The 25,429-nt window shown below is 43.4% G+C and overlaps 1 protein-coding gene across 1 annotated transcript in view; it reads right to left on the bottom strand.

Annotated features, from left to right (window-relative positions):
- The window catches only part of CD109 (CD109 molecule), a 128,599-nt gene that overhangs the window by 78,705 nt on the left and 24,465 nt on the right, over nt 1-25,429 (bottom strand). Inside the window, exons 4-5 of the mRNA XM_040643674.1 lie at nt 21,526-21,756; nt 15,510-15,635 (exon numbers count right to left, since the gene is read on the bottom strand). Of these exons, the coding sequence (XP_040499608.1) occupies nt 15,510-15,635; nt 21,526-21,756 (357 nt within the window). The remainder of the gene's footprint in view (nt 1-15,509; nt 15,636-21,525; nt 21,757-25,429) is intronic.

Raw genomic sequence — 25,429 nt, 5'->3', positions numbered from 1 at the left:
TTCTCCTGGAGGCCTCTGCAGCACCTAACACTGAGGCCACCCTCTCTGAATCCCTTCTCTGCTCTGTGCCTACACTCTCTTAGTTCTCTCATTCCAAACCTGGCTGTTCGTTCTCTGTCGCTTTGGGTGGCTCCTCTGTTTAGCTGCTAAATGTACTGATTTCCCTCTGATCAGCCTGCCCATCTCTCTCCCCTAAACCAAGCTTCGGCCCCAACTTCCCTTGTCATGGGTGATACTTCCAGAGACCACACCTGAAATTCCAGAGTCACCTTGTCAAAAGGTAAGCTAAAACACATTAAAATTTTTAAAGGGTTTATGTGAACAAAAACCGATTGGCATTGGGCAGTCCTGAACTGCAAGGGGCCAGGCATGCTCTACCAACAGCAGCTCAGAAGAAACTTGTATAGAGAAAAGGCAGAAGCAAAGTAAGGAAATTATTGACTGACTTTAACTTCAATCCTAGTTGGCTGTTTGTGACTGGTTATCCCCAGCATTTTGATTTTGTAACCTTGAGGGATTTACAGACTTAGATTTTGGTTTGCTTAAGTAGTCTGCCATGGCAATAGAGCCACATCAGTCTAATGGCCTTCTTTAGTTAATTCAACACCCTTTACTCCTGTTTCTCCCTTTCACAATCACAATCCAATCAGTTCCTAAACCTAATGAATCTTCCTTTAAAGTGTCTCTTGAATTCACCCCTTCCTCTTTAGTTTGTGGGGCTCCTCTAAAGCAACCCTCTATTACCTTCAGACTAGACTATTATAACCTAACGCAGAAGGTAGGCTGTATTTGCGAAGCAATGATACTAACCTCTTGGCCATCTCCCTGACTTCGGTTCCTCTCCTTTTAATCACCCCACATGCTATGATCTTCTTAAAATACTATTGCAATGTCATACTACAAAAATCAACAAGACAACAAATATCGATTGGGGCGCCTGGGTGGCTCAGTTAGTAAGCGTCTGCCATCGGCTCAGGGCGTGATCCCGGCATTCTGGGATCGAGCCCCATGTCAGGCTCCTCTGCTGGAAGCCTGCTTCTTCCTCTCCCACTCCCCCTGCTTGTGTTCCCTCTCTCACTGGCTGTCTCTATGTCTGTCAAATAAATAAATAAAAATCTTTAAGAAAAAAAAAAAAAAAGACAACAAATATCAATGACATATTTTTTTGTCCAGAGGTTTCTCGTAAGCGTGTCATCTGTCTACTGAATAATGTTTCAGTGTTTTACATTGAGCATGCATTACTTTTATAATCAGAGGAAAATAATAAAAGTTTAATATTTGTACCTTTTATAATGAGAGACTCATTAACATACAATTTTCGCTTTCTTTGTCCTCAGAAGTCTTACATGAAATTTATAACATTAACATTCAAAGTAAAATAAAGTTTTTAGAGTCCCCCACTGTCCACAAAATGAAATCTAAAACATGAGCCTGATATCCAATATGTTCCACAGCTCGACCCACACACTCTTCCAACATTCTCTTTGACTATTACTCCCTGCAGGACCTCCACTCCAAGCAAGTGCCTGCTCCCAACTCTACCGCTATAACTAGCTCTAAGCCCCATTCCACCTCTACCCCCATGGTCCCCATCGAAGTCCTACAGTGCCCTCTACCTCTGTCTAGTTGAAGCATGGAATTCTAAGGGCACAAAGAGGCTTACAAGTCCTCCGCCCCAAGCCCCTTATTTTACAGCTAAGGAAACAGATCCAGAGCTGACACGACTTATCCACAGTCCCTCGACTACAGCATAAGGCCCCACATCATGTAACTCCCAGTCTAATGCTCTTTGCATTTATTACATGAAGCCTTCCCTGACTGTAAGCTCCTTGAAAGTAGGGTCTGTGTCTTAATCATCTTTAGATGTTTACTGACTGGTGTTTCTTCCTACCTAACATATAATAGGAAAGTTCCGTATTTTTAATTTTATTCAGATACCTACTAATTTTCCTATGCTTAACCCTAATACTTACAGAACAGTAATTGTGTAACAGCCCATTTTTTACCCTCTTTCATATTCACCATAAAATTAGCAAAGAACTTAAAAATTATCAAGAAATCACAATGAAAATATAAACCACAAAAGTGTCTGTGGATGTATATTGACCTGCTTGGAGAAATGATAGATGTGCAAAAGAACGGAAATGTCTGTTAACATTCACGTTGTCCTTGCCTTTCCTGTTTAGAGTCTAAACATCTGTGGTCACACTGCAGTTGCAACATATTTCTCTAGGGGTTTTCAACCCAGACATCAGGATCAGCTGTAGTAGATTCCATAAGCAGAGATGCCCAGTTCCAGAGCTACTGAATCAGAGTTAACAGAACTGCAGCCCACACAGAACACATGCATGCATCCACCCATCCTTCAGCAGAGAAGTACTGCACCTGAGTGCTCTTAGCATTGTGCTCAGAGACGGAGGTACACTTTCCCAGGATGGGGCTTTTAATCTGGTGGAAAGAAGATATTTATCAAATAATCACACATGTGAACAGATAATTATAGACAGACAAAGATAAAAGCTGTGAATTAGATTTATAGGGAATTATGAATTCTGAAGACAAGGGTGGAAAAGTAGTGAGTAGCAGGGCCTTGTGCAGGCCACAGTGAAACACATGAATTTTATTCTGAGGGCAATGGAAAGCCTGTGGGGAGTTCTAAGCTGAGGAATAACATGATCCAATTTAATGTTTAGATTACGTTCGCTGCTGCGTAGGGAACTGACTGCAAGGGGGAAAGAGCAAACTTAGGGAGATGCATTAAGAGGCACTGCAAATATCTAGGGAAAATATGAGGGTGGCTTGGACAAAAAAAATAGAGATGAAAATAAAGAGAAGTAGTAGTAGATGGATTTGAAATATATTTAAGGATACAATCTATGGGAATCTGTGAAGGTCTGGGTAAGGGTTGTGAGAGAGCATGAGATGTCAGAAAACTCCAAGGTTACCAGCTTGCACAACTGGATGGGTGGTAGAGTAATTCAATAAGCTAGAGAATGCTGGAGAAGAGCCAGATGTGGTGAGAGAAGATTATAAGAATGATACCAGACATGAGGAGTTCAGGAAGGCTTTAAAACATCCAAGTAGAGATGTTAAGTAGGCAGATGATTATAAAGGTCTGGAACACAGAGGCCTGGGTTCTCTCAGACAAATTTGAAATCATTAACGTATAGATGGAAAATACAATCATATCTACAGATAACATGGTCTAGAGTGAGAAATGAAAGAATCTTAAAGCCAAACCTTATGATATGCCCATATGTAAGAAAGAATAAATGACAAAACAGGATAAGGAGAAGAATCCAGACTAACAAACCAATAGAAAGAAACCTAAGTGCCAAATTGGAGTGAGCTGAGGAAGTGGGAGGCACAGAGATTAGACAACATATTTTTTTTAAAAGATTTTATTTATTTATTTGACAGAGATAGAGACAGCCAGCGAGAGAGGGAACACAAGCAGGGGGAGTGGGAGAGGAAGAAGCAGGCTCATAGCGGAAGAGCCTGATGTGGGGCTGGATCCCATAACGCCGGGATCACACCCTGAGCCGAAGGCAGACGCTTAACCGCTGTGCCACCCAGGCGCCCCTAGACAACATATTTTTAAAGGATTGTCTAGAATGGGAAAGACAAAGAAAGTGAAGTTACTGCAAGGAAACTAGGGTCAGAGTTCAGTGACCCTCCCCAATCTCTCTCCCCCCCCATGTCTCTCTCTCTCTCCCCCTCTTTCTCTCTCTTTCTCTCTCTTCCCCCCCCCCTTAATCATGTGAGAGATTTGAACAGACTAGATTTTGTGGAAAATTCCAGGAGAGAGAGAGAGAGAGATCCAGGTTGAAGATTCAGGAGAGAAGAGATCATTAATATTGCAAGATTTCTGAGAAAGTGGAAGGGAGAAGCCAGGGAAGAGGTTGAGGTTTCCGTCTTAGATATGAAGAATTACATCTTTTCTGGAAAGAGGATGACCCTGAGATGGGCACATACACAGGTAGACACGCAGACCTGGCCAAAGAATTTAAAGAAATTCCTATCTGACAAGTTGTGCGTTGTTTATGAAGTAGAAAGATTACCTACTGAGAGTGAGAAGGGAAGGGCCAGAATCTCCTGCATGAGACAGCATTTTCCTGAATCCCTTCTCTCATTAGAAAGAATGACAAATATTCTGGCACTCCTCAAGACTGGAATTAAACTAAAGCAGAACTTAAGTTGTTCGCAATTGTTGGAGAGGATATGGAGAAAAGGAATCCCTCCTACATTGTTGGTGGGAATGCAAGTTGGTACAGCCACTCTGGAAAACAGTGTGGAGGTCCCTCAAAAAGTTAAAAATTGAGCTACCCTATGATCCAGCCATTGCACTACTGGGTATTTACCCCAAAGATACAGACGTAGTGAAGAGAAGGGTCATATGCACCCCAATGTTCATAGCAGCATTGTCCACAACAGCCAAATCGTGGAAGGAACCGAGCTGCCCTTCAACAGATGACTGGATTAAGAAGCTGTGGTCCAGGGGCGCCTGGTGGCACAGCGGTTAAGCGTCTGCCTTCGGCTCAGGGCGTGATCCCAGCGTTGTGGGATCGAGCCCCACATCAGGCTCCTCTGCTATGAGCCTGCTTCTTCCTCTCCCACTCCCCCTGCTTGTGTTCCCTCTCTCGCTGGCTGTCTCTATCTCTGTCAAATAAATAAATAAAAAATCTTTAATTAAAAAAAAAAAAAGAAGTTGTGGTCCATATATACAATGGAATATTACTCTGCTATCAAAAAGAACGATTTCTCAACATTTGCTGCAACATGGACAGCATTAGAGGAGATAATGCTAAGTGAAATAAGTCAAGCAGAGAAAGACAATTATCATATGGTTTCTCTCACCTATGGAACATAAGAACTAGGAAGATCGGTAGGAGAAGAAAGGGATAAAGAAAAGGGGGGTAATCAGAAGGGGGAATGAAGCATGAGAGACCATGGACTCTGAGGGCTTCAGAGGGGAGGGGGCGGGGGAATGGGATAGGCTGGTGATGGGTAGTAAGGAGGGCACGTATTGCATGGTGCACTGGGTGTTATACGCAACTAATGAATCATAGAACTTTACATCAAAAATAAATAAATAAAAATTTTAAATTTAAAAAAATGTTTAAAAATTTAAAAAAAAGAACTTAAGTTGTTCTATACCTAATAGTTACTCATAGCAATAGGACTTGGGGAAAATGGATCTAACCAATAACCAAGACATAGATCATATAAGACTCCAGTTGAAGGATAGTGGACCAGACACCCAATGCCACAAGTACATGCATACTTCTAAGATGTTTTGTCATTTGTAGTACAAATATTATGCTGTACAAGAGACAAACCGGTTTCCTTAGCAGAAAAGCTAACTAGAAGCACACTCTCTTTAAAACAAGCAAACAAAACTCATCCACTTAACCCTGTTTCTACTAAAAATTGAAAAAAATAAAAGTTTTTAAAGATATGCCACATGACCCCCTTTCTTGGGCGCCTATCTCAAGCAAGAGGAAAAAGTATAAGTGTAGCTACAACTTTGTACTGAATGGGAAAGGTACCCTTGAGGAAAATAATTCCATTTCTTCCTCATTTCTCCTTTCTTCACTCCACCCAGGGACACAGTACTCATTTTAGTGACCCACCCTGGTACCCAGGGCTGCCACTAGCAGAGTCCAATGAGCTGTAATTTTCCAAAACAACCTCTGCCATCAAAAACTAAGCATCTTATAGAACTATGCACACACATCCTACCAATGTAAAGTTACTGTTTTTGATGTTAAGCTATAAGATATAACCATTTGGTACACTGAGTACTAGCATAAAAACAGACACATAGATCAGTAGAACAGAATACAACACCCAGAAATAAACCCATATCTAAACTTTGACAAAGCAGGAAAGAATATCCAATGGAAAAAATACAGTCTCTTCAACAAATGGTGTTGGGAAAACTGGACAGCAACATGTAAAAGAATGAAACTCAACCACTTTCTTACAGCATACACAAAAATAAATTCAAAATGGATTAAAAACCTAAATATGAGACCTGAAACCATAAAAACCCTACAAGAGAACATAGGCAGGGGCACCTGGGTGGCTCAGGCAGTTAAGCATCCTCTTGATTTGAGATCATGATCTCAGGGTCATGGGATCGAGGTCCGCATAGGGCTCTGCACTCAGTGGAGAGTCTGCTTGAAATTCTCTCTCTCCCTCTCTTCTCTACCCCTCCCCTCACACGCTCTCTCACTCTTTTTCTCTCTCTCTCAAATAAATAAATCTTAGAAGATAACATTGGCAGTAACTTCGTTGACATCAGCCATAGCAACTTCTTTCTAGATATGTCTCCTGAGGCAAGGGAAACAAAAGCAAAAGTAAACTATTGAGACTACATCAAAGTAAAAAGCTTCTGCACAGTGAAGGAAAGAATCAACAAAAGTAAAAGGCAACCTACTGAATGGGAGAAGAGATTTGCAAAAGACATAACCGATAAAGGGTTAGTATCCAAAATCTATAGAGAACTTATCAAACTCAACACTCAAAAAACAAGTAATCCGATTAAAAAATAGGCAGAAGACATGAACAGACATTTCTCCCAAGAAGACATACAGATGGCTAATAGACACATGAAAAGATGCTCAACATCACTTACCATCATGGAAATGCAAATCAAAGCTACAATGAGATACCACCTCACACCTGTCAGAATAGCTAAAATCAACAACACAAGAAAAAACAGGTGTTGCCAAGGATGTGGAGAAAAAGGAACTCGTGCACAGTGATGGGAATGCAAACTGGCGCAGTCACTGTGGAAAACAGTATGGAGGTACCTCAAAGAGTTAAAAATAGAACTACCTTATGATCCAGCAATCGCACTACTGGGTATTTACCAAAAGATTACAAAAATATAATTCAAAGGGATACATGCACCCCAATGTTTACGGCAGCATTATTTACAATAGCCAAATTATGTAAGCAGCCTAAGTGTCCACCAATTGATGAATGGATAAAGATGTGACATATATCTATGGCATATATATACATACACATATATTAAATGGAATATTATTCAGCCATTAAAAAGGGTGAAATCTTGCCATTTGCAACAACATGGATGGAACTAGAGAGTATAACGCTAAAGCAAAATAAATAAGTCAGAGAAAGGCAAATACTATATGATTTCATTCATACGCAGAATTTAAGAAACAAACCAAATGAGCAAAGGGAAAAAGAGAGAGAGACAAACCAAGAAACAGACTCTTAACTACAGAGAACAAACTGATGGTTACCAGAGGGGAGGGGTGGAGGGATGGGTGAAATAGGTGATGGGGATTAAAGAGGGCACTTGTCGTGATAAGCACTGGGTGATACATGGAAGTGTTGAATCACTGTACTGTATATCTGAAACTAATATTACACTGTATGTTAACTAACTGGAATTAAAACAAAAACTTAAAAAGCCCAAAAAAGGGGGGGGGAAAAGAAAACAAGCCAATGTGTGAGGAAGTGATTGTACGGCACCCTCGAGTCACGTCACAGCAGTGAGCATCTTCTCCACCAATGCGTATGGCAAGCTCTGTTGACATCTAAACTCAACCAAAAAGGTGACCATCTTTAAACAGCAACTGCTGCACATATTAAATAATTCGATGTTCTACAGCGGTTAAGTGTCAGGAGATCTCGCTTCTAGCCCTGACACTACCATAACATCGTGTAAGTCTAACCAGGTCACATCACTTCTCTCCAGTTCCTCCTCCATAAAATGAAGAGATGGATCTGGGTAAGCCTGCTACCTGCCGGCAGCTTCCTGAGATTCTCCATTTCACTGATGAGCAGGACATGCTGACGTCTAATCCCAGAGTTTCTGCCTGATGCCAAAAAGAGGTACCTGAAGAGAGTGGTAGGTAAGACACGCTTGAAAGGAAGGGCACTCCTAGGGTAGGTTTTGGAGGGGAAGAACAAGACAAGGAACTCCTCATAAAAATTAGGTTGGGGTCCAGAAATCAAAATGCACACCACTGGGCACCTGGGTGGCTCAGTCAGCTAAGCGTCTGCCTTCGGCTCAGGTCATGATCCCAGGGTCCAGGGATCGAGCCCCAAGTCAGGCTCTCTGCTCAGTGGGGACCTGCTTCTCCCTCTCCCTCTGCCCCTCTCCTGCTTGTGCGCGCTCTCCCTCTCTCTCTCTCTCTTTCAAATAAAAAACTAAAGTTTTTTTAAAAAAGCGAAGGATAATAATCAATGGCCATAGCCTAGGAGAAACCGTTCATTTACTCATTCTTTCATCCCACAAGCATGAACGAGTTCCCGCCACAGGTCAGATACTGTATCAGAGAGAATAAATATGAAAATTAATAAAACAGAACTCCTATCGTCAAGGAACTCACAGTCTAATAAATGAGGCAGTCACATTTTTAAAAACTACACTGATCACAGTTTGGAAAGATGAAGCAAATTCTGGAAATGGGTGGTGGTGACAGATGTAAATGCACTTGATGCCACTGAACACTATACACCTAAAAATGGCTACCATGGTAAATTTTATGTTATTTATATTTTGCCACAAAAAAAACAAACAAACCAACAAGGAAACAAGGAAACAACTCCCCTGACCGGTAAGTGCCGTGGTAGAGATGTGTATCAGGGCCCTGGAAGAAGGGAGAACGAAGGGTGCACCTCCGCCAGTTGCTGCTGTAAGAAGTGAAAATCCTAAAACTGCCTTCCCTTTCTCACTGCACATGGAAGAACTTGAAGTGTTTCCCAAAAAAGCAGTCTTCTTCAAGCGGAGGCTAGTGAAAGTATTTTGGAAGCTCCATCCACATTCCAGAGGATGCCACTGTTTTCTGACCTGTCACAGTTTGCTCCATGCTTTCTGTTAAGCTGTCAGCACAAGCCAGGGGACGGGTCACCAGATGCTACTTGCAGGGAACTTCAAGGACAGGAACTGTCCAAACAAAGATGTGCTCCCTTGCAAAGGACAAACGGCTCCAGCCGAAGCGAACCGAGCCAGGCAGCAGCTAGGCAGGAGGGCGGGAGAGAGAAGGAGCAGGCTGAAAGGCTATGAAAAGCCGTGAGGTGCTGCTTGCAACCCTTACGAACCTTGCCACGGCAACTAAGTCAAAAGAATGGACGCAACTACTATAAGTGAGGGAACAATTCAGTGCAGACTGCTTCTGAATTACACAACTTGACACGCACGTGTATTAGACAGGGCTCCAGAAGACTGATTCCCAGCCTCAACCACTGAGCTGTCTACCTTCTCTTTCTCGTCCCCACCCCAACACTGCTTCGGGGCGACACAAGGCTGAGAAACCACAGCTCCAAGAGACCACAGGATTGCCTCGTTCGGGGGTTGCCCCGCCGGCTGGGCATCTAAATCACTTATTGTAAAAATACAGATTTGCCCAAAAAATCTGATGTGACGCCAGAGAGCTCTGGAGAGCTAGTTACCTAGAGAGTGAAAGTCAACAGCTCAGAGTCTCCCCACTAGAGAATTAAAGAAGGGGTCGGGGGCCTGTCTCCCGTTCTGCACATTTTACACCACCCGGCTCTGCCTCTCAGCAGGACGGAAAATAAGGCTGCCTGGCCGAGGACAGAAATCAGCACTTCTCCAGATGTGGTCCAGAAGACGAATGGAATTTCCCAGAGTGCTTATTTAAGATGCAGATTCTTAGGTCCCATGCCAGCATTACCGACTTGTGATCTGCGGGCGGGGCCTGAACCCTGCACCTTCAACAAGCTCCTCAGTCAGCTGGTTCTTAAGTGCAGCCTCAGTCAACTCAGTTGCGCGAACTCCTCCGAACTCCTCCGGCAGGGAAGACAGACTTCCATCTTCCATCGCCCGCGGCGGAAAAGGGCAAAGGCTACGATTATTAACCGAGCAGGATTCTCTCTGTGACTCGCTCTCCCTTCAGGTTCTCAGAGGAACGTGAGCGCCAATGCTTGGGTCACCCAGAGGCCCGGAACTCAGGGCTGTGGGTGCCTCCGGGGAGAGGGCTGGGATGGCCAGATCCCTCCCCGCTCCAGGAGCCTGGTGTTAACACACCAAATTAGCAGTTCTTTGAAAGAACCTCTAAGCCAGGAATACACTTTTTTGTATTCTAGTTACCTGGAATACAATTTTTAAATCAGAGATGCTAGACCATTCGTAATGAATCCTGGTATACACGTACAACAGAGTATTTTTCAGCCTTAAAAAGGAAGCAAACTCTGACACGTGTGACCATAGGGATGAACCTTGAGGATATTACGCTAAATGAAATAAGCCAGTCACAAAAAGACAAATACTATATGACTCCACCTACATAAGGTGCTTAGGATAGTCAAATTCCTAGAGACAGAAAGGAGAGCGGTGGTGCCCCCCGCTGGGGAAGAGGAGGAATGGGGAGTTAGTGTTAAGTTCCAGAGTGTCAGTTGTGCTAGATGGTAAGAGCTCAGGAGATGGATCCCAGTGACAGGCACGACCATGTGAGTATATTTCATACCACTGGCCTGTACCCTCAGAAATAGTTAAGATAGTAAATTCTGCATGTATTTTACCACAATTTGAAAAAATGAAAAAAAAAAGTGCAACTATTTGGGAGAGCCAAGGATACCAGTGAAGAGACAGATACTCTAGAGAGATAAGGCACCTAGAGAAGTACTACAAAGAAATGAAAATACAAGGGGCGCCTGGGTGGCACAGCGGTTACAGCTTCTGCCTTCGGCTCAGGGCGTGATCCCGGCGTTATGGGATCGAGCCCCACATCAGGCTCCTCCGCTATGAGCCTGCTTCTTCCTCTCCCACTCCCCCTGCTTGTGTTCCCTCTCTCGCTGGCTGTCTCTATCTCTGTCAAATAAATAAATAAAATCTTTAAAAAAAAAAAAAAAGAAATGAAAATACAAGCAATGTCTCACTTTCACAGCAAGTTATCTGCCCAAGGGATATTTGTAAGATGATTATTAAATTGGAGAACATTTCCCCACTTGTCCATCTTCTAATGTACCTGAAATATAGCAACTCTGTAAAACACACTTCTGTGAAGAGGTATTAGAGCTAAAATAAACTTCTTCCCTCTGAGGGGAGGTCACAGGGCCCCTGGAAGTTAAGGGAGAAAGGATGTTGGGGCAGGAGGCTGGAAGATGTAGAAAGGATGGTGATTCTTCGCAAGAGAAGCACAGTGCCCAACGCAGCAAAGAACTATCCACATTTCAGGCAAGTATACAAATTAGCACATGCCTAAGTAGCACACATAAGAAATCAGTGCTTTTGGGCGCCTGGGTAGCTCAGTTGGTTAAGCGTCTGACTTCGGCTCAGGTCATGATCCCAGGGTGCTGGGATCGAGTCCCACATCAGGCTCCTTGCTCAGTGGGGAGTCTGCTTCTCCCTCTGCCTGCTGCTCCCCCCTGCTTGTGCTCTCTCTTGCTCATGCATTCTCTCTCTCAAATAAATAAAATTTTTTAAAACATCAGTGCTCTTACTCAATTTTACTAATTTTAAAAGAGCTTAAAAGTTACCATCATCAAGAGTGGCTTTGCAATTTAATTAAATTAGCATTGTAAAAAATGCAGGTCTATGAATATATAGCAAACTTACTATGCTCTACCATTATATACTGCACAAAAAAGAGGTAAAAATTAGACTAAAAACCTAGAAATTTTACTAAATCAAAATAACTACTCATTATTAAAAATCCTGAACGTGAAAAGCAATACTTGAAGGTCAAAAGCAATGTAAGTAATCCAGAAACGTTAGCATATAATAAATGACTCATTCACATAACGGTACGTGTTACAGTTGTGTAAACGCCAAGGAACCCACCAAGTGTGCTTTACCTAAAGGATCCTTTTTACTGACCTAGCAAAAAGGGTGATTTAAGAATGCCGCGCTGATTATCTGCACAGTCACTACAAACCAAAGCTCTGATAAGTCTAATACTAGGATCATTCCATATTTTTTCTAGAGACAAATGGAATTTCAAACATTCTTCTGAAATAAGTATTTTCTCCTCCCTGAGATTTATACTGAGAATGGTCACTGCCTTAGAAAAACAAAAATATAGTTTACCGTGGTGGACTATTTAAATAATAAATACATTTCCACCATAGTCATTATTCACTGCTGGGGAAAAAAAGAGTTTAATAATAAGCAATAAACAGTCTTTGAACGCTATGCAGGAGTCACGGAAAGATAAAAACCAGAGACAAAGACTGGGTCTGGGTTTCCTTCCCATAATATTTCTTTGACTATACTGACCCCTGGTGGCCTTTAAAGGACTTTTTTTTTTTTTTTTTTTTTTTTTTTTAATAAACGTGCTTATTTTCCCTTAGTGTGTGTGCCTTAACATTATATCACCTGGAAGGGATTCTTTCACAATGTGCATGTATATCAAATAGTCACATTGTACACTTTAAATATCCTATCACTTTATTTGTCAAATGTACCTCAATAAAATTGGGGGAAAAAAGACATCACCAATAATAAGTACTTGACCAATATGCTTGTCTTCTAAAAGACGAAGATGCTTTACAGAATGTGGAAAAGGGGAAATTATATTTAGTTCAACAGAAATGATGATCATATAGCTTTAATACACTCACCTAATAAATACTGACTAATATCCAAGTGCAAAACATGGGCTAAGTCACGGAGATAACGATGCGAACAAGCCCCAAAGACCAGTATGTTAGGTACCACGAACTAAAAGTGACATGAATGAACCAAGAGAAGCACAGAGTGCTCTGGGAATGTCCAGAGGGATCAGGCCATTTTAGATGATGCCCAAGGGGCAAAAGCAAGCACCTAGAATTACAGAAGAGTGTTCCAGACAGAGGGAACAGCATGGGAAGGTTCTGGGATCAGACAGAACTGTGAGTTTAAGAAACTTAAAGGACATAATATGTCTAAAGCACAGGGTTCAAGGATAAGGGTGGCACTTAACGAGGCTTTAGAGGCGGGCAAAGGCCAAATCTTGCCAACTATTTGAATTTTGTAAGCACCTACATTTCCTTGTCTTTTTTTCCTACCAAAGCAACATGACAGTTCAAGTCCACAAACCACTGCATGAGAAATCCTGTAAATCTTCCAACCTACGATCTCACATCTTCCAAAGTCTTTCTCCACTATTCTATCGCCCTCCGTCTTCTGGTACATATTCTGTTCACCACTCACTGAACAAATTAACCCCTTGGAGGCTGTGACCCCACCTGGCCAGGGTGCAGAGGTGCCTCTGAATGTGCCAACAGTGGACACCTGACCCAAGGCAAGCCCAGGAAGAGGCTGGCTTGTAGGGCTCTGAGATGATGGTTACTTAGTGGAGCCCCTGCAACCAGTTCAGATTTAAAGGTAGGGAGAAGAACAAGAGGAGAATGACACAGGCCACAAGAGACAGAGGGAGCCAAGGCCCCAAAAGCATCAGTGCTCGTCCTTACAATAAACCCTCTTTGGGGCACCCCGGTGGCTCAGTCGGTTAAGCATCTGCCCTCGGCTCAGGTCATGATCCCAGTGTCCTGGGATCAAGACCCACATTGGGCTCCTCGCTCAGTGGGGAGGCCTGCTTCTCCCTCTCCCTCTGCCTGCTGCTCCCCTGCTTGTGCTCTCTCTCTCTCTGTCAAATAAATAAAATTTAAAAATAAAAAACTAAACCCTCCTTATCCCACGCTAGTGCAAGTCAGACCGCAGCCTTAGAAGCACCGGACAGATGTCGCTGACTCAGCACCTTGCAGCTCGTCCGCTGCTGGCGGCCTGTTTTTCCGTCATGCTTGTGTTATTCAGCTTGTACCCAACTCTTCACGTCAGCACAACGATGGTCTCCAGGGGCAGAGATTCTGCGTGTTTACTTCCTTGTATCCACCACCGCACTAAAAGCCCTCAACACATATTCGACAGAGGGACAGATGGAAAGATGGACAGACGGATAGATAAACAAACAACAGATCCCGGAGAGTTTATAGTGAAATCAAAGGTGGGAACTGAGAATAAACCCCGAACTCCCTCAAACTCATGTGTATGTCCTCATCTTCAACTCCCATCATTCTCCACACGTGCCAGGAACACCAAACTTCTCCCACACCCCCAGACCTGTGAGGTTCTCTTGCATTTTCCCTGCCTCTACACACAGCTTTCTCTCTCTGAAGTCTCCCAAACACGCACTCTCCTCTCCTCTGTAAGCAGGAGCCCTCCCAGGGCTCGTCACCCGCATCCCCCCAGCACCCCTCCACATTTTCTTGTTGCCTATGTGTCTCCACAGCAAAACCGCACCGCAGGCCGACAGCACTCTTCTTCTTTACGTGGGTTTCAAAACTCGTGCTGGCGAGGAGGGGCTAGTTCTGCTTTGAGGACGTCACCCCAAAATGTGTTAACTAAAGGGGAAATTTTTTTTTTAATTTTTATTTATGAAGTCCTTGGTACTTTCATCTCACTTAAGGTCCTAGGCTAACAAATGACTATTTCTTCTAATAAAGTGGTTCTCAGTGGTGGAGAGAAGGGTGTTTTCCCCCCGGGGACACTGACGATGTCTGTAGACATGTTTGGCTGTCACCCTTGAAGGGAAGGGAAAGCCGCTCCTGGCATCTAGCAGGCTGAGGGCAAAGATACCGCTCAACACCCTCCAGTGCACCTGGCAAGGCCCACAGCAAAGAACTGCCGTCCCAGATGGCAACTGTGAGAAGCTATTTAATAGGACTATTTTTAAAAGCTCTTCTTCATATACTTATATATTTTTTAATAAATATCAAAGAAAATGGGAAAATATTCCATGAGTCTTCAAACATCACACAGTGATACTCAGGAGACAACCTAAGGCAGAGAGATGAGGGCGTAACCGTGTGCCTGCCCTGTTAGGTCTCAGAGCTACAAAAGCTGGCATCGAAGAAAGAAAGAAGGTACAGAAGTTGGAAAGGAGGAGGACTGGGGAACAGAAAATTGGTGTGGTTGTTTAAAATCACTGTGGTTTTTATTTTTAATTTTGTAATTGAAATTCAATTGAGTTTACACGTACTGTACTATTACTTATAGAGGTAGAATTTAGTGATTCATTAGTTGCATATAACACCCAGTGCTCATTATATCAAGTGTCCTCCTTAACGCCCATCACGCAATTATCCCATCCCCCACCCACCTCCCAAACTCACTGTGTTTTTTAAAACAAAAATAAAGTAGGTTAGTCCAATCTCATCAGGAGTCATTATTCAGAGACATAAAATCTGCCAAACAATAACTATGTATTCATTGCTTAGTTTTAAAATACTCAATGTATGTATTAAGTAAAATAAATATTATTTAATCAGTTTTACACTAAAATGCAATGATTTAACCTTCAAACATTATATTACATTAAAAAGCAGTAGTGACTAAAACTCTAATTTGTTACAATGAAAGCTGACCCATTGATAAACACAGTAAATTAAAAATAAACCACTTAAATTGTCTAGACATTCAGATTAACATTTTTCTGTTCAATGAATCAATGACTTTGGAGGTATTTCCCCACCGGACCTATTTAAATCATTTTAGCATTCCCCCTAAAAAATATGTTGATACTCACATTCACTTGAACTTGAATGGACCAGTCACCAAGTATTGGATGGGAAGATAATTGAAAAGTTTTGGAAACGACGCCAAGATCACTTTGTTCTGACAACCACTGTTGGATCAAATTTGACTTGGGGTCCTACAATGAAAACCATACACGTTACTAGATAAAGACTGCCGTGTGCACGTGTATCCTATCTGGTCATGAATGACGCCCTGCACCCTCCCGGGCACATCCAAAATATGGCAACAGAGATCATTTTTGGAAAACGTCGGCTATGTATTACTAGACAAGAGACAATCAAAATTTCTTCCTTTCTCATATGCTTCATCTTTATTCTGCTCCACCTTTTAATTCTTGGTACACAGGCCTTGTGTACTCAAGGTCCACCAAGTGTCAGGCACTCCGTCTTATCATTACAACTCACACGTCACTCAATCATTATAATTCTAGTGGTGCTTGGGTGGCTCTGTTGGTTGAGCGTCTGCCTTCAGCTTGGGTCATGATCTCAGGGTCCTGGGATCGAGCCCATGTCGGGCTCTCTGCTCAGTGAGGAGCCTGCTTCTCCCTCTCCCTCTGCCTGCTGCTTTCCCTGCTTGTGCTCTCTCTCTGTCAAAGAAATAAATAAAATCTTTAATAAAAATTTTAAAAAATCATTATAATTGTCCCCCAGGGGAGGACTGTCCTCACATTATAGTAGAAAACTGATTCCTAGAGAGGTTCAGTAAGCACTCAACTGTAAGTAATACGTGAATTCAGGATCCAAACCCATGTGCCTTTTAATCCAGCAAAATGTATCAGAGAGATGCTTAGACAAGGGGATACGTGACAAACACTTCAGTCTTCCCATACTCTCTCAGACAACGATCTCCTCACGCAGCATTCATCCAAGCCAAGCCAGCAGACATCCCAGATTCCCCTCACATCCCCGGCCCTGTCAACTCCGTCTCTTTAATCTCTAACTTGCCTCCTCCTTTCTAGCCTCACCTCCAGCTACCACATCCTGTTTTCTAACCATTACTACTCATCTACCTCCTCCAGTGTAGCCCTGCCAAGACACCGTCCCCACCACCGACAGTGTTACCCACCTGAAACACAAATCCCAGACTGAGGCAAAGTGGTCAACATGCTTGGCCCCGTTCTTGACATACAACGGGCAGTGAAGACACAGGGGCTATGATCCTGATGCTGGACCACTAGGTGATGCTGGCTCTTCTTTGCCTACAGAATGAGGTCTACACTCCTTTACATAGGGTACAGAACTGAGGACTCTGACTCCAGCCACATTTCTACGCTCATCTGCCTCCAAACATAGATTTATTTGCAGTTCACCCCCAGAAGCCCAGGCATCGAGGCCTCTACAATGGCTGCACAGAATGCCCTCCCTTCCTGTCCAGTCGTGCAATAAGCTCTAGGCCTCCTGTCCATGCCTCCAAAGATAAAATGGCCGCTTCCGGGAGAGCCCCCAGTACATCTGGCGTTTACCCCTTCTGAGTACAGAAGGTACTCATGGGCGAAGGTACTCCTGTAAGGTACTCATGGGTGATATATGCGGTTTTTTGTTCCCAACTAGACTGTGAGCTCCTGAGAGCAGGGATCAAATATTTTCCCATATTCTTATTCTCTATCCTTTGACCAGAGGTAGTGGGTGAGCTCAGTTACTAGAAGCCAGAAGAAACCTCTCCTCCTGAGTGGGGGAGAATGCGAAAGTCAGAGGTAAGTACAATGCCGAGAACTGAGTAAGGCATAGTCTGGTAAGCCAGAAACTAATTGTTAAAACCAAAGACCAAAAGCGAGTCAAGACTAAGCAGGTCACCATCCTTGGCAAACTCCTGGGACGGGCATTGGAATCAGCAGTGGGCTCTCCTGTGGCTGCCATAGCACCATGCAGGGGAGGCCCACACAGTTTAAATGCTCAAAAACAAAGGAAAAAATACAAATAGCTAATAAATATATGCTGTCCAATAATTAAGGGAATGCAAGTGAAAACCAAAAAAATACCATTTTTCTTCGGTCCGTCTGACAAAAGTAAAAAAATAACAATAATTCCCAGTGTTATTTAAACTCTCAGGAAAGGAATGTTCATACTCTGCTGATGCATTATTTTGGTGAGGGTGCACATTTCTCCCAGGTGGGGCCACGGCCCTGCAAACAAAGGAAGTGCTAAATGGAGTCTTTGATGACTTTGTACCCCGAGGACTTGCAGGGTTGGGAGTGAATGAGATAATTCACTGGTTGCTCAAGAATGTCTCAGACCCAGGCCTAACTGTCACCAAAAACAGACAGAGCGTACAAACACCAGAAGTCTTCACACATCAGGATGCAAACGGGCCATGCACGGTGGCATCACAGCAGAACCCAGCATTCGCACGTCAGCATCTCCTGCAAGGTCGCACACAGGACAGTCAGGTACTACCTGGTCAGTGTCCCTGGCCCAGCCACCACAGCCACAAGCGAGAGGTGCTGGAAAAGTGACCCCTTGTGCCCTGAGTCACCTTTAGATGACTCTCGATCTCTGTCAGGTGCCTCAGTTCAGCACAGTATCCACTGCCTGGGCCAGACTGTCTCCAGCAACAAGCTCCATGGCTGAAGAATGTGTCCCCAAGGAGAATTTCTGCCACTCATCAGAGTCCTGGATTATGCACCTCGTGTCTGTCTCGCATGTAGAACTGAAGAACAAGGGGGCCCCCTCACCTCACCACGGATGAGGTCCTGGTTTTGCCACAGCTGCTCCAGGCCACAGTGTCAGGCCACAATCACAGGATTTATCCCCCAGGCAACAGCACCTCTCCCTATGCAAGGTCATTCACCTGGACAAGGAGCAACACCTTCTTCGAGAAGGAAGTGAGGACAGAAGCCAGCTAAGCCAGCTGCCAGGCCAGTGTCGAAGGTACTTATTTCCATAGAGGTAGCCCAGATTAGCTGGAGGAGGTCGGAATTAGGGCATGTTTTTACCACTGCCAAAAGGGCTCTGAAGGCCCTTTCATCCTGAGAAGGTCAGTTACCGAGGCAGGCAAAATGAATAATACCCAGTGACCAAAAAACACCAAAAAAACAAAACAAGAAAAACAAAAACAAACCACTGAGCACCCCTGCATATGCTGTGACAATCAATATTTTAGCTACACCCTACCGCCATTCTTTCTCTTTCACAACTTTGTGATTTGACAAGTTTACACCTTATGCTGTGTTCACCGCGAGTGTAGCTACCGTCTGTCCTGTTACATCGTTGTGACAGTATCACTGACTGTCTTCTTGACAGGGCAAGATGGGTCCTGAGAAGTCAGCCTCTTGGCCATCGGATGCACTTCTCCACCGTACCCTGCAGGTGGTGCTGTACGAGGGAGTACAGATGGATTCAAGTCAAGGGCTCTTTCATTACACTAAATTCTTTTTCCTGGAAAGCACTAGCAAGAAACCAACTATTCCACACTGAAAGGTGGAGAAAACATCACAGTCTGGCCCAAATGACTGTTTTCAGGTGAAGGAGGACAGCAGTGTGGGCATCAAAGCTCTGATCTGGCCTCTGCAAGTTACGGGGAAGGAGGCAGCTGGACCAGAGTTCGTACCCCAGCCTCACTGGCCAGATGCACAGAGCAGAGTAGGGCTTCCCGCCCAGTCACCTGTGCCCAAACACTCTGGGTTCCAGGTGGAATCCTAACAAATCTAAACTCCCCTCCCCTGACCAAGAGGGCCACACATTGGCCAGGCCACTAGGGACGAGAGATTTCTCTGAGCACTTCTGAGAAAGCCAAACGTGCAAGCTAAGTTCAAAATTGGAGAGAAGAGCCCAAGAGTACAAATCGGAGGTTTCAAAGGCGATGCGAAAGCAGCACAGGGAAGCAAAATAATAAAAATGCCCAGACCAGCACAGTTCTAAATGCTTTACTTACATTATCTCACTTAATTCTCACAAAAACTCCTGCGAGGTGTTTGTCCAGCATCAGCAGGGTTAGTTCTGGATTAATGCCTAGAACAGGCAATTTATCCAGTGCGGACTTTTATTACCACAAGTAGAATGAGGCAGACTGGAGAGAAACAGCCAGAAACAGGCAGATGTTGACTTCCAAGTCCTCCACCTAACACTTAGTAAGTTCTCATTATATGTGGATAAATAATGAAAGACGGTATAAATGCAGTCCGTAAAACCCTGCTTAGAGAGCTACTTGAATTTAGAAATGCTATTTACTGGGGAGCTTGGGTGGCTCAGTCGGTTAAGCGTCTGCCTTGGGCTCAGGTCATGACCTCAGGGTCCTGGGATTGAGTCCCACGCCGGGCTCCCTGCTCGGCAAGGAGTCTGTTTCTCTCTCCCTCTCCCTCTCCCTCTCTCTCTGTTCCTCCTCGTTGCTTATGCTCTGTCTCTCTCAAATAAATAAATGAAATGAAATCTCTTTTAAAAAATGCTATTCACTACGTCAACCTCCTTTACAGACATTCCAATACATAGCAAAGGGAGGAATTCACAGAGCCGCAATTCTTGGAAATTCAGGAACTATGCACTGGGAAGAACCATGCCGACCGATGTTGTATTTACTACAGACACAAACTGGCTCGAAGTCACCTGTATACATGTTTGTTTGCTGGATTTTTGTTTGTTTTTTAGTTTAATGTATAACAACAAAGAAGTTAAAAATAGGAAGATACTGAACTAAAAAAGCCTGAACTTGACTTCCACTGTAGTTTTCATCAGAACATCTAGGTAACCAAGAGGGTTCCCAGGACCAGGGACTTTCGGTTGTAATATCAAGAGAGTCCCAAGAAAACTGGGATGGGTTGGTCACCAGCCTATTTCCATGTAGTGATCAAATGTCTCATATTCTCCTCAGCGTAAATGCAGAAAAGCAGGTCCAGCCAGATCTCAATTGCCCTCAACTTGGTTCTCACCGGAAAGAACTCAGTGTAACTATGCTGCCTCCAGACCATCAGAGCGTTCAAGGAGCAGAGGCCACGTGACGCCCTGCTGAAGGGGATTCCCGTCAGCCTAACAGCTAATGTTTAGTGAGCATGTACTCTACGGCAGGCATAATTCTAAATGTTTTACTTGGATTATCTCACGCATTTTAGAAATTAAAAAAACGGGCTCAGAGAGATTAATTTTCTCAAGGTCACACAAGTAGCATCTATTCTTCTTAGGGCAGACAGTGATCCTTTTATAGGCCAAATCACATCATGCCTATCCTCAGAATTCTCCAGTGAATGCTCATTTCACTCAGAGTAAAATCCAAGGTCCGTATCATGACCCATAAGAAGACTCTGTATGACCCCTCCTCCAACCCACCTACCTATATCTCACCTCATCTCCTCACTCCCTGGGACACTATCAGCTTCTTTATCCCCCAATGCACCTAACAAGTTCCCACCTCAGAGCCTTTACACAGCTGTTCCCTCTGTATGGGTTCATTCTTTTATTTCCTTGAGTTCTCTGCTCAAATAGGACTTCCTTAACAACCGTAGAGAAAATAGCAAACATAAACACTCACTTTCTCTCTCTCTTACACACACACACACACACCAATTCCTTTATATATATAGATTTTTAACTAGGCTCCTTGACCAGCAGAGCCCAATGCAGGGCTCGAACTCACAACTGTGAGATCAAGACCTGAGCTGAGATCGAGTTGGATGCTCAACCAACCGAACCACCCAGGCCCCATGCGCCCCACTTCATATACATATTTATGTGTTTATTTAGTGCCTGTCTCCACACTATTCACTGAAATATAGGCTTGATGTGAGCAGGGCACTTAATCTGTTCTGTTCACTGCCCCATCCCAGGGCCCTGCACTAAGAAGTTCAATAAATGTTTAACAAATGAATTAATCAACAAAGAAGCGAGGACTGGAGCCCAAGCTGGCCAACTCCAGAGCCTAAGCTCTGAACCCATTGTTCTACCATCTCCGCTCCGAGAGACAGCACTCTCATGGTGGGAGGGAAGCTTATCCATGGTGAATTCTAAAACATGAGCAGGACTTCGAAGACAGCTTCAGTAAGATGACCTGAACTTACTTTATTTCTGTCTGGCACTTACCTTAATTAGAATGTTTAAAGAAGTTTTATAAGGTTTAAAATCTGAGAAGAGTGTAACAATACGAAACTTCACTTCCTGCTTTGGCTTGTATAGAGACTTGTCTGTTTGAATGAAGACAGTCACTCTCTTGGTCTCAAATGATAAGCGCGTGCTATTAGAGAATAAAATCTCATCCTGGGCCCGTCCAGTTACACGCAGCTCATAAATCCCATCTGCACTGTTCAGAGGTAGCTGGAGAAAATAAAGAGATCAGACAAATGACATTCTCATTTTACCTTAAAAGTGTTTTTAATTATAAGCCAGACTAGAACATTTCAATCTGTAGTATTATTAAAAGTAATTGCCATGTTGAAAAACTCGCCCCTCCTAGGCACCAACATTAAACAATTTGTTTTCCCTCCTAACATCCTGTAGTTTTCTCTCCAGCTAAATTGCAGGGTTCCTGGAATGGAGGGTTCAGCAGCAGTCACCTAGTCATTTCCTATTCCAAGTGCAAATTCTTCCTCACAGTCACTGTGGGTCGGGATATCTAATATCTTTCAACATTTTTTCCATGTCTCCCTAGTTGAGGCAGTCGACTGGTGAAAAGCACCTTTGCACAAGACTCGTTTCCTTGCGGTACTCTCTCTCGAGCTCTTTCCTACCACACACACACACACACACACACATACACACATGCGTGCGCGCGCGCTTCCGGCACCCTGCACATCACAGGTCATGGTCCCTGGAAGGATGGGGGCGCTGCCACTCTCCTGCTGCGCTTACTAACCGAATTCCTTCCTTCCAGCAGGAACAGGCCAGAGGCCCGTACTCAGCAGTTTATGTGACCTGTGTCATTTCATCTGACGACAATCCTTCAGGCGGTGCTCTTACTAACACTGTTTTATAAACAAGGAAACTGGGGCTCGGAGGAGTTTGGGAAGTCGCTCCAAGTCACAAGCAGAGATGCAAACCAACAATGAGCAATGCTACTCTAATAAAAGCTTCCATGCATGGCTTTGAAACATGTCTGACCGTTCTCTGACTCTCTACCCTTCCAAAGGTAGAGTCTCCTTCTCCAGACTTAGGGACTTGCTTCTCAAGAAGAGAATGAAGCTGCGTCATAGAAAGAATAGCTTCTGCCTGGTTCTCTCTTTCTCTACGGGATTCTTCACTCTGAGGGAAATGAGCTGCCATGTGATGAGGACAAGTAGGAAGCCTGTGGAGAGGCCCACATAGGGAGAAACTGAGCCTCCCGCCAACACCCAGCACCAGCTTGACAGCCATAATGAATGAGCTACCTTACAAAGGATTCCCAGCCCTGGTGAAGCCTGCAGGTGACTGAAGGTCTAACTGACATCTTGACTGTAGCCTTGTAATATCCCAGATCAGAACAGCCCAACTCCTCATATTCCTGACCCACAGAAATTGTGAGAAGCAATAAAAGTTTATTACTGTTTTATGCCAAAGCTTTGGGATAATCAGTCACACAATGGACAAATGGCATACCTGACTTTCAGTTGGTTTTTGTGTTAATAAACCTGTGGTTCTAAAACTAAATTCTGACTCATTTTTGCAAATAAGTTTTGTCCACAGCAAGCGCAGAGATCTTCCTGTCACAGCAACTACCTGAAAGCTAGTGAGATGGGTAAGAACACAAAGGAAATGTAACAAAGCACCAATAAAATGGTCAGCAAAACATATTTAGGGAGAGAAGTACCGATGTCCAAAATTTACTTGGAAATACATTTTAAAAATAAGATGAATTAATGGATGGAGAGACAGATAGATGGACATGTCATAAAGCAAAATATGGTAAAATGTTAATAGGAGACTGTAAGTGGTGGGTATAGAAGGGTTCACTACGAAATTCCTTCAAGTTTTTTGTATATTTGCAAATTTCTTAATAAAAAGTTAGAAAAAATAAACAGCAGCATCACATTCAAATAACTTCCAGTGCCGATTTCTGCTTTTCTTCAATAAACGTTTATTGAGCACCTTCTAGTTCCAGGTCATTCTAAGTCCTTGGGATTCAACAGGAATCAAAGATGTGTGCCCTTGTAGGGCTGGGAGTCTAGCCTTGGAACCTGCATTCTTATATTCGACTTTCTCAAATGATATTTCAGCTCTCAGAGTCTTTTAAATAGAGATTTTAATACTAAAAGCAGGACACTGTATATGCCAGCGTATCATATACTTACATTCGGCAAAGATTCATAAATACTTCATGTTTAAAATATGAAATTTGATAGGATTGTTTTTCCTGATTTGGATATAGTTGGATCATTTTTAGGCTCCAGAACAGATAGTAGATGGAAGATTTATGGCAAATTAATGATGCAGAGGCCCAAAACTAAAGAGGCCCATTACCCACGAGAATACCAAAGAGTTAAAGAAGCAGAAGTAACAGAAAATGTGCCCAAAAACATTCACCCTGTGCCCTCCTCCATCCTCCTGCAGGGAGCTGGCACTGCCTCAAGAGGAGGTAATACTATCTTTCTGCTCGTTTCAGCTACCCCGAGTAACTTGCTTTCTCAACTGCCCATTAGAAACCTTCCTTCCCCTTCTCGCATACGTAAGATTTAGGTAATTCAGGATGCTCAAAGCCTTAGTGTTAATCCCAGAGCTGGAAATTCAGAGATGACAAGTGAACTGGGTGTATCAGTAGACCAGGGGTGACTCTATAAGCCATGCGGCATCACTAAATGCCCGGGGGTGTCCCCACTCACTCTACATGGCACTACAGATCCGGAGCTGCAGTAGAGACCTTACCTTTCTGTTGTTAACAGTAGAGGGGCAGAATGAGGAGACTGAAGAAAACACCGTGGATTTTAAGCACTCTCTATGAAAGTTTCTCTCTGTACCAGACCTAGGATGGGTTGTGACCTGCTCCCCACAGTGGAAAGGACACCAGAAGTAAAAGCTCNTGAATTCCTGCTGATCAATTGCTTTCTGCCTTCTTGGGGTCACAATTACTGAAAGAGTTCCCAGAATTGTTAATAAAGAGGTTTCCTTATCAGAGATTTCCATACCTCTTATACAAGAACCAACTATTTACCCACAGAGATTTGGGATTCCTGTGTGCTGAGCCAAGAGCACATGGCTGGAGAAAGATTCAGTTCCCACAGGTAGACACTGTCTGGCAGCAGGACAAGAGTCTGGGAGTGTACAACATCAAGGGGCTTTGATCAGCAAAGTTATCGATCAGCATCTGAGTTGGGCATGCAAGATTCTCATTATGCTAAGTCTATTCTGTGTATACATAAATGCAAATTTTCTGAGGAAATGATTGCTCTTTGTCCAGGATATTGAAGGAAGGTATACCCAAAAAGGTCCTTTGTGGNNGGGGGGGGGGGGCACCTGGCTGGCTCAGTCAGTGGAGCATGTGGCTCTTGATCTCGGAGTTCTGAGTTTGAGCCCTACATTGGGAGTAGAGTTCACTTAAAAATAAAATAAAAATAAATAAAAATTTTTAAAAGATCCCTTGGTAGGCAAGGAACTAATCTGGTTTGACTAAAACCATCTTGCCCTCTCTAAAAGATCAATTGTCAAGGAAACTGAGACAACACAATAGTATTTATCCTACTCTATTTCATTACTAATGCTAGTTAGAGTAGTAGAGATTTCAAATAATTTTCAAAATAAAATTGAGGAATTTAAGATTACAGTTTCTATTTAAAATATTTTTTTAAATATTAATTATGCATAAAATAAACTTTAAAAACATTTCTAACTTTAAAAGCCACTCCTTCATTTTAAGTTGGACTTATTTACAGAAAGAATAAAAGAAATCTCTCCTAGCACATTTTGTGCAAAAAATAATCTTTATATTGGGACGCCTGGGTGGCACAGCGGTTAAGCGTCTGCCTTTGGCTCAGGGCTTGATCCCAGCGTTATGGGATCGAGCCCCACATCAGGCTCTTCC

Source organism: Ursus maritimus, unplaced genomic scaffold (genome assembly GCF_017311325.1).
Source record: "Ursus maritimus isolate PB19 unplaced genomic scaffold, ASM1731132v1 scaffold_29, whole genome shotgun sequence".
Classification (NCBI taxonomy): Eukaryota; Metazoa; Chordata; class Mammalia; order Carnivora; family Ursidae; genus Ursus; species Ursus maritimus.
Note: the sequence above shows the minus strand (reverse complement) of the source record. Positions and strands in the feature narration are given on the sequence as shown.